This window comes from Notothenia rossii (genome assembly GCF_949606895.1).
Source record: "Notothenia rossii genome assembly, chromosome: 3".
Classification (NCBI taxonomy): Eukaryota; Metazoa; Chordata; class Actinopteri; order Perciformes; family Nototheniidae; genus Notothenia; species Notothenia rossii.
In genome coordinates this window covers 43831868-43842399 of record NC_136901.1, presented here as the reverse complement: position 1 = coordinate 43842399, position 10532 = coordinate 43831868, and the positions used below count along the sequence as shown (strand labels likewise).

The window sequence follows — 10532 nt, the reverse complement described above, 5'->3', positions numbered from 1 at the left end:
GGGGGGACTCACCTCCTCTAGGGGGGTCCTAACCTCCTCTAGGGGGGACCTCACCTCCTCTAGGGGGGTCCTAACCTCCTCTAGGGGGGGCCTCCCCTCCTCTAGGGGCGGTCCTCACCTCCTCTAGGGGGGTCCTCACCTCCTCCAGGGAAGATGTTTTTTTAATTGTTGAAGTGAAATGCATCAATCTGGTGCACTTTGAGCACAACATGAATTTATGGATACAGCTCTCAACACTCAGATGAAAGGGAGCTGTATACTTTTCAATAATCCAAACATCTTTAGAATATGATCACAACCAATAACAAATCATTTAAACTGGTTTATTCTTATCTTATGTTACCTAGTTAGCATTTTTTCTTTTTATTTATGCATATTTTACTAATCACTTTTTTACTGTCCTATAGTACACACTGGAATGATTTCTTACTTTATCTATATTAAATAGATAAAGGTGTGCTCTCTCTAGCTCCCTCCCTCCCTCCCTCTCTCTAGCTATCTCTCTCTCTGTCTCGCTCGCTCACAGTGGCAGTGTGCTTCTCCGTGGCGATGACGGCTTGCATTAAACAATAATAATAAACATATTTGTAAAGTGGGGCGACACAATAGGTCCCCCCTGTCCCCTGTGGAAATTACGCCATGCGTGTGTGTGCGTCAAGTGTAATACATATATATTCAAGTTGCAACACACATACCGTAAAACTCTGCCCCTCATGTGTTGTATAGGCTGACACGACTATAGGCTGTTCAATGGGGCTGATGTGCTATAGATTCAGCCAGAAGGAAAATCACGGTCACACTCCTTATGAAACGGTGAGCTGCCGCTCCACATTGCTTTTCTTCCCGATAGCAACGCTGGTTTCGCAAATCAAGCAAGAACGTGATTGGTCGATATTCATTGTGGGGGTGGGGGGAGGAGGGGTGTTAGATAGATAGAGTTGTAGTAAGTAGATAGAGTTCGCTATGATTAGCCGCTTTCAGACCAAGTACTTTGCCATACTTAGTGCCCAGCACTTAGTGCCCTGCACTTATTAGTACCCCCATGGAACTAAGTACAGATCGCGTTCACACCGGAATAAGTTCCCTGAGGGAAGATTACGCCAATGAACCGCTGACGTCACTTCTTCTTCTTCTGCTTTGGGTTTACTGGCAGGCCGCAAACAACTTCAAGGCGTATACTGCCGCCCAAAATCCCCGGCCGGAAGCCCCCGGAGTTGGGGACTGGCTTCAGTAGAAGCTGCTGGGACTCCTAGCAGCTTCTACTGAAGCCTTCCGAGTAAATCGCCAGAACGCCGTCACCTCCTCATCTCCACCGCTCCCATGTTTTCTTTTGTGTTGCCATAAGTTAGTCTCTCTCCGTTTTGTGTTGCCATAAGTTAGTCTCTCTCCGTTTGTGCGCTGGGCTAATGGTAATGCTAATAATGCTAATGCCAGCAAATACAATGGCGGCTTAAAAAACTTTTTCGAGTTTTACGGGGCATGGTTTGCAATTCGCCCAGCCAATCAGAAATTGGTAATTGTTTTCCCCAGGATATTCCCACCTCTCTAGCAGGCACTAAAAATGGGAGTAAAAGTTCTCTGAACTAAGTTCTCTTTTTGGTGTGAACGCAAAATTCCAGGCACTAACGGAACTAAACGGGAAAAGTACTCCGGTGTGAACGCGCCTATTGAGGTTTCGTTTATGCACAGGGTAGATTCTTTTAATTACATTTCCTTTTTTGTTTTGTGTATTTTTTACATTTTGGATTTGCTTGGCCTGATGAACCTGGGGGCTGTGTTGTCTGGAACCTTGTGTTCCTGGTAGGGTCTCCCATGGCAAATTGGTCTCAGGCAAGGGGCCAGACTAAGATTGGTTCAAAAGACCTCATGAAAGACGACACACGAAGTGAGGATACCCGGCCCGGAGGAAGCCCGGGGTCCCCTTCTGGAGCCAGGCCCAGAAGGAGGACTCGTCGGCGAGCGTCTGGTGGCCGGGCTTGCCACGGAGCCCGGCCGGGCACAGCCCGAAAAGGCGACGTGGGCAACACCTCCGCTTCTCCGTCCCGCGGGCCCACCACCTACGGGAAACAGCGATGGGGTCGGGTGCGCTGCCAGAAGGGTGGCAGTGAAGGCAGAGGGTCTCGACGGACCAGACCCGGGCGACAGAAGCTGGCTTTGGGGACGTGGAACGTCACCTCTCTGGGGGGGAAGGAGTCGGAGCTTGTGCGGGAGGTGGAGCGTTACCAGTTGGATCTGGTTGGGCTCACCTCTACGCACAGCGTCGGCTCTGGAACCTTACTTCTGGATAGGGGTTGGACTCTATTCTTCTCCGGAGTTGCTCAAGGTGTGAGGCGCCGGGCGGGTGTGGGGATACTCACAAGTCCCCGGTTGGGTGCTTCGTTGTTGGAGTCTACCCCAGTGGACGAGAGGGTTGCCTCCCTACGCCTGCGGGTTATGGGGGGGAAAACTCTGACTGTTGTGTGTGCTTATGCACCCAACAGCAGTTCAGAGTATACGGCCTTCTTGGAGACCCTGGAAAGAGTCCTGTATGGGGCTCCTGAAGGGGACTCTTTAATCTTGCTGGGAGACTTCAACGCACATGTGGGCAATGATGGAGACACTTGGAGGGGAGTGATTGGGAGGAACGGCCCCCTGATCTGAACCGGAGTGGTGGTTTGTTACTGGACTTCTGTGCTAGTCATGGATTGGCCATAACAAACACCATGTTCGAACATAAGGATGCTCATAAGTGTACGTGGTACCAGAGCACCCTAGGCAGAAGGTCCATGATCGATTTGGTTATCGTATCATCGGACCTGAGGCCGTATGTTTTGGACACTCGGGTAAAGAGAGGGGCGGAGTTGTCAACTGATCACCATCTGGTGGTGAGTTGGGTCGAGTGGCGGGGGAAGCCTCTGGATAGACCTGGTAAGCCCAAACGTGTAGTTCGGGTGAACTGGGAACGTCTGGAGGAGGCCCAAGTTCAGGAGGCCTTCAACTCACACCTCCGGCGGAGCTTTTCGGGCATTCCTGTGGAGGTTGGGGACATTGAACCAGAGTGGTCGGTGTTCAAAGCCTCTATTGCCGAAGCCGCGGCGGGGAGCTGTGGTCTCAAGGTCCTAGGTGCCTCAAGGGGCGGTAACCCTCGAACCTCCTGGTGGACACCGGTGGTCAGGGAAGCCGTCCGACTGAAGAAGGAGGCCTTCAGGGATTTGTTATCTCGGGGGACTCCCGAGGCAGTTGCAAGGTACCGACAGGCCCGAAGGGCAGCAGCCTCAGCCGTGGCCGAGGCAAAGCAGCGGGTGTGGGAGAAGTTCGGAGAAGACATGGAAAAAGACTTTCGGGCGGCACCAAAGTTGTTCTGGAAAACTGTCCGACACCTCAGGAGGGGGAAGCAGGGAACCATCCAAGCTGTGTACAGTAAGGATGGGACGTTGTTGACCTCAACTGATGGAGTGTTAGGGCGTTGGAAGGAGCACTTTGAGGAACTCCTGAACCCGACAACTCCGCCCTCTATGTTAGAGGCAGAGCTGGAGTATGAAGGGGGATCGACACCAATCTCCCGGGGGGAGGTCACTGAGGTCGTCAAACAACTTCACAGTGGCAAAGCCCCGGGGGTGGATGAGATCCGCCCAGAAATGCTGAAGGCTCTGGGTGTTGAGGGACTGTCATGGTTGACACGTCTCATCAACGTTGCGTGGAAGTCGGAAACAGTACCGAAGGAGTGGCAGACCGGAGTGGTGGTTCCCCTTTTCAAAAAGGGGGATCAGAGGGTGTGTGCCAATTACCGAGGCATCACACTACTCAGCCTCCCCGGGAAAGTTTACTCTAAGGTACTCGAAAGGAGGGTCAGGCCGATTGTCGAACCTCAGATTGAGGAGGAACAATGCGGATTCCGTCCTGGTCGTGGAACGACGGATCAGCTTTTTACTCTCGCAAGGATCCTGGAGGGGGCCTGGGAGTATGCTTATCCAGTCTACATGTGTTTTGTAGACTTGGAGAAGGCGTATGACCGGGTTCCCAGGGAGTCACTGTGGGAGGTGCTGCGGGAGTATGGGGTGAGGGGGTCTCTACTCAGGGCCATCCAATCTCTGTACTCCCAAAGCGAGAGCTGTGTCCGGGTCCTCGGCAGTAAGTCGGACCCATTTCAGGTGAGGGTTGGCCTCCGCCAGGGCTGCGCTTTGTCACCAATCCTGTTTGTAATATACATGGATCGGATTTCGAGGCGTAGTCGTGGGGGAGGGGGTCTGCAGTTCGGTGGACTAAGGATTGCACCACTGCTTTTTGCAGATGATGTGGTTCTGATGGCTTCATCGGTCTGCGACCTTCAGCTCTCCCTGGATCGGTTCGCAACCGAGTGTGAAGCGGCTGGGATGAGGATCAGCACCTCCAAATCTGAGGCCATGGTTCTCAGCAGGAAACCGATGGATTGTCCACTCCAAGTAGGGAATGAGTCCTTACCCCAAGTGAAGGAGTTCAAGTATCTCGGGGTCTTGTTCTCGAGTGAGGGAACAATGGAGCGTGAGATGGGTCGGAGAATCGGAGCAGCGGGAGCGGTACTGCAGTCTCTTTACCGCACCGTTGTGACGAAAAGGGAGCTGAGCCAGAAGGCAAAGCTCTCTGTCTACCGGGCCATTTTCGTTCCTACCCTCACCTATGGTCATGAAGGATGGGTCATGACCGAAAGAACGAGATCGCGGGTACAAGCGGCCGAGATGGGTTTTCTCCGCAGGGTGGCTGGTGTCTCCCTTAGGGATAAGGTGAGAAGTTCGGTCATCCGGGAGGGACTCGGAGTTGAACCGCTCCTCCTTCGCGTCGAAAGGAGCCAGTTGAGGTGGTTCGGGCACCTAGTTAGGATGCCACCTGGGCGCCTCCCTAGGGAGGTGTTCCAGGCACGTCCAGCTGGGAAGAGACCAAGGGGTAGACCTAGAACCAGATGGAGGGATTATATCTCTTCTCTGGCCTGGGAGCGCCTTGGGATCCCCCAGTCAGAGCTGGTTGATGTGGCCAGGGAAAAGAAAGTTTGGGGCTCTCTGCTGGAACTGCTACCTCCGCGACCCGACCACGGATAAGCGGGAGAAGATGGATGGATGGATGGATGGATTTGCTTGGCAAGCTATTTTTAGAACATGCCCCTAAAATGTTCTAAAAATAATGAAAAATAATGAAAAATAATGAAAAATAATAAATACAATTATAAAGTATATTGAATTGCTCTCATTTTATCTTTAAGTCATAAGAAATTGTTTTATAAAGCAACTTTCACTTCTTGAATTTCATTTTAGAGCCTTTAAATTATGATACATAGTTTTATAAAGTGTCCTTTTTCCCTAACTCCTGTTTTAGAGTCTTTAGATGATGATAAATAGTTTCTAAAGTGTATTTAGAGCGTGCACCTGGTGCCCGGCGTCCTGCAGCAGCTTTGCAGCCGTCAGTCCTGCAGCCCCGGCCCCGACGATGACCACGTGATGGGAGGAGTTGATGTGAGGAAGGCCCTTCCGCACTGTCTTCAGGAGATCCTTGTAGTCTTTGTCCTTCAGACAGTCCTCAATATGTTCCTTCAGATGTTCCTCAAGATGCTCCTCCAGATGTTCCTCCAGATGTTCCTCCAGATGTTCCTCCAGATGCTCCTCCATATGCTCCTCCATATGTTCCTCCATATGTTCCACCAGATGTTCCACCACAATCCCAGCAGCTGATGATGTGTTTCTGAGACACAGAGTGAGCAGCAGCAGCCGGACGACACCTGGAAACAGATATTATTATTAATATCTATGATTATCTATCATTATTATAATAGTCAATGAAGAGAGGGACATTTAATTTGAGCCTCTGTGCTTCCCTTAGTGCTTCATAAGAGTGGGGGAAATAATAGATGCAGCATAGTATCGCGATACCTTGCGTGGCGATATTGTATCGATACACGGATACGATCGATATTTTATTATATAAACTTTTATTTTTATATATATATATTTTTATATACTGTAGCATACCCCTCCAAAAGACGGACGTATATAAAACACGAAGTTACGTTAAGACATGAATACAATTGCAATTAAAGTAACACAAACAATGCCATCTCCTTTTCAGGTTCAACGAACACACATTGGGTTATTTACATAAACTATTCATTTTGCAAATACATGTTTTAACCAGGAAGGGAAGACAGACATCGATATGACCCATGTGAATTGCAATATTGCAATATATCGTATCGCAATACTTAGCATATCGTAGAATCGCAATACTATCGTATTGTGGCTTAAGCATCGCGATAGTATCGTATCGTGTGGAGCCCGGTGATTCCCACCCCTAGTGCTTTACAAAAATAAATAAGAATTTAGTGCAAAAGAAACATTAAAAAATGATTTATTAAACAAAGAACAGGTGTATATAATATGGCAACAAATAATTAAAGAACACTAATTTAATAAACAAAAAAGACTCCAATTTATCAGTTCAAATTCATGTTTTTTAAAGTTTCTTAAAGGTTATAAAATATGGCAAAATAATAAAAGTGCAAAGAAAATTAAAGAAAGTCGATTTAATTAACAAAGATACTTGTTATTAATCATTATTCTGGTGATTTCCTTTTTTAATGTGGATAAAATAAGGCAAAAGCCTGAATACATGTTATTTATTTTAACAGTCAATAAAAAGTCAAGTCTACATTTTGAATGACTTGCAGTTAAACCTAGTGGGTTTATATCCTCACTTCCTTTAACACAGCATGTGACCTTTAAAATACTTCCTGTGAAATCCTTATTTGTCATCATGCGGTGATGAATGATAACTGAAACTATGGACTCAGAAAGCAGAACAGTGACCGGAGCAAAATCTGCATTTTAGGGAATTTCCAAAGATGTCTGTCTCTGATATCGTGTCATTTAAAAATAGAGTAAAACACAATATTGCTGAAAAAAGATACTCACAGGATTTCCACTTCACTGTCTGAGGATCCATCTCAGTTCAGCTTTCTGAAGAAGGGAAACAGAAACTAAAGGAGGCAGACATCATTAAATCCTAACATGTACAGTATATCATCTTTTGAAGTGACGAGACAAACACCGTTTACAGTTATTAAGAAACACACCAGAAGGGTCTTTCAGCCGCAGTATTACCTGTGTGTGTGTGTGTGTGTATGTGTGTGTGTGTGTGTGTGTGTGTGTGTGTGTGTGTGTGTGTGTGTGTGTGTGTGTGTGTGTGTGTGTGTGTGTGTGCGATAGTAAAAGCAAAATCTTTTTTTAATGACATGAAATTAAAATGTTATACAATTAAACACATTTATATACATATATATGTTTGAAAGCATATATTGTTTTTTTATGTTTTCCTTTGTTTATCCTGTTTTATACACTCATATCCCTCCTCACATGTATTTAGTTGTTTAAATAAAGCTTTTAATATGTTATTTCTATTATATTTACATATTTACCTTTATCTCCCCAGAGTCTCCCTCTGACCTCAGAGAGCAGGACAGTAGTTATATTCATACCCCTTTCATCACATTAGTATCAGTGGCGTCAATTCAGCCAAAGCTAAGGTATGGCAAGGTTACTAGTCACATGACTTAACTACAGTATCAATCAATATACATGCCCAGCAAATAATCATAACAAAAGTGACAAGTCTGCTATGTAGCTTTTCTGTGTGGTTAGGAAAATTTGAACTTTTTCAAATGCAGCCTCACTCACATCCCGCTAGCGCAAGTAACTATGGACACAAACACTTAACTACGCACGTCAATCAATCAATTCAGTCAAATGCGCCGTTACGCATCCGTTTTCAGCACCATGGATAGCAAGCGGCAGGGTTAGACAGCAGTAATAGCCTTTCTGACACAATTTCACTCTTTCTGTTCACTTCATTCACTATGTAATTGCAACAATATCACGTGAACATACCAGGTAAACTGCTGTAAACTGTTAAAGTCCAAATATAAAGAGGAGAGGGAGGGAGGGAGGGAGGGAGAGAGGAGAGGGAGGGAGGGAGAAGAAAAGAGAAAGAGAAATCATATTAATAAGATGTTTGGGTATCTTACTTTGAGATGAACTTTATTAATTATTCCACAAGTGGATAACGGCGGGTCCTCAAAGCAGCAAAGTTATTGACGAGTTCATCTGCGTCCAGGGATTTTACGACAGCAGGCTCAACAGCCATCAACATGAGGTTTGTGAGCCTGTCATCGCTCATGGTGGTCCGCAGGTAAGTCTTGACTCTTTTTAAAACGGAAAAGAATCTTTCGTTGGATGCAGTGGAGACAGGAATTGTTGCTGCGATCTTGAATAGCTTGATGACCTCTGAAAAAACGACAGACATGGTCTTCAGTCGTGTCAAAGCCAGCATTATGTTTTTCTCCTCCTCCACGTCCTCCTTCATCTCAAGTTCAAGGAAAGCTTTTGCTGTGTGACACTGGGAACTGAGAAGGGTGGTGTCGATCAGTTCATCATAGAGTTGTGCAAACTGTTCCATTTTAACTACATCCATGAAATGGGGAGATGAACAATCAAATGCCTGGATAGCATTAAGTAGCTCATCATTATCTGTAAATCGGCGATCTAACTCAGAGATGAAGCGGTCCAGTGTTTCAAAGTATAGTCTTTTTTCTTGGTCATCTCCTGTTTGTCTCTGGCCACTGGATGATCCGACAATAAACCCTGCCAAGGCTTTGGACACACTCCGTGCTCTTGCTGGTCGCAGAGGGGCAGTGTCGCTGCTTGGGAGGCCGAGCTCTGTGGAAAATGCCTTGGCTCTGCTCAGTGTGTCCTGGTACTCTTTATCTGACCTCATCTTTTCCAGCTGGGCCTTAGTACTCCGTATGAGGTTGGAAGCCATCGTGATTGCAATGTCTTTTGTCTGAAGCTGTTCAGACAGTCCATAAGTGAGATTTAAGATTTTTTCTAGGACATGAAGACGCACAACAAAAGTGACTGTCAGCATATTTGTCCGAAGTCCAGCAGCTTCAGTTGAACCCTCTGCATGAGCGTCAATAGTGGCATCTAACACAGCTAGTATAGCCTCGTAGCGCAGTTTTATCTTCTGTAGAGCCCTATACCAATACAGCCACCGAGTGGGACAGGTGCGCTCCAAGTGCAGTATTTTGTTGTGTCCCAACTTCTTTTGAGCCTCAATGAAAAGCATGTGTCTGGTATTGCTATTTGCAATACAAGTATATAGTGTTTGAACAACACCAAAAAACTCTGCCATCTCTGGTATTTCAGTTATCGAGCTCACAAGCACAAGATTTAGTCTATGTGCATGACAGTGTATATACGCTGCATGCGGCACTTTTTCACGTATTAAAGCCTGCACTCCACGCACATTACCCCGCATAACACTTGCACCATCGTAGCATTGTGCAACACACAGCTGAATATCTAAACTCGATAATTCCTTTATTATTTTCTGGGCCAGGGATTCAGCTGTCAGGTCCTTCATGTGATAGGTTCCAATGGCTCTTTCCTTTATAATCCCGTCATGTACATAACGGATCAAAATGGCCAGCTGCTCCTTCTTAGACAGGTCTTTCGTTTCATCCACTAACACTGAAAAGTACCGTGCTTCTCCTACTTCATTTATGATTATACTTCTGATATTTTCCCCAATAACTCTCACCATATCATTCTGAGCTTCTGGGGAAGAATAGTGCGCATACCTGCGTTCCTGTTTGCTTTTCACGTTCCTGTCATCTGTTGCAATAACGTCCAAAAGTTCAAGGAAATTTCCTTTATTTTCATCCTCATCTCTCTCGTTGTGGCCACGGAGAGGGAGGGCCTGTCTTCCCAGAAATGACGTGATTTTGAACAAGGATTTGACGTGAGCCCGGTTCTCCTGCACCTCATCTGTCCTGTTTGCGTCAATCCGACTTGCGATGGATTCCTTATGTCCGCTGATCACAGCCTTAAAGTTAGACCACGCTAATGCAGCACAATTGTGTCTACTGCTCCCTTGATGATCCCGGAGATTTTTTTTCATGTTCTTCCAACATGTGTATCCAGTGTCTATGAACACACGCAGTCCATGCCTGTCACCTGTTAAAGTTGAGGCTCCTCCAAAATGACGGCATGCAAAGCAATAAACTGCATCTTCTTGCGCAGAATATTCAACCCAGTCATATTCCTGATACACACTGACATTAAAGCGTCTTCCATTTCTAGTTGGGAAGTGGGTCAAACGAGGACGCCTGAGTCCGTCTGTTTTACATCCACTAATATCCTTCTTCTCTGCTCCAGTTGACCCAGAGGCTGCTACTGCTGCTGCACCCGGGCCTTGACCTTCCTTATCGCTGTCCACGTCTGATCCAGCTCTTTCAATCTGAGAAATTGGTGGGGACTCAGACTCGGATTCAATTCGAGAAGTCGGTGTGGACGAGTTCTCAGCCTCCATGCATGTAGTCTCCGTCTCCCTGTTAGCATCTGCATCCCCGGTGCAGGTGCTGGAGTGGCTAACAGCCTCGTTAACAGCTTGAATCCCACCTTCACTACCTGGTCCTTCTCCCTCTGCTGCTGGGGCAACATTGGAGCCATCACCTTCACCTGCCTTTTTTTTGA

At 46.7% G+C, this 10532-nt stretch overlaps 1 protein-coding gene across 1 annotated transcript in view; it reads right to left on the bottom strand.

Moving 5' to 3' along the window:
- The window catches only part of LOC307032928 (L-amino-acid oxidase-like), a gene marked incomplete at its 5' end in the record, with an annotated part of 8914 nt that extends 3287 nt beyond the window's left edge, over positions 1–5627 (bottom strand). The window contains one exon of the mRNA XM_079671203.1: positions 5376–5627. Within this exon, the coding sequence (XP_079527329.1) occupies positions 5376–5627 (252 nt within the window). The remainder of the gene's footprint in view (positions 1–5375) is intronic.
- Positions 5628–10532: the final 4905 nt, after the last annotated feature.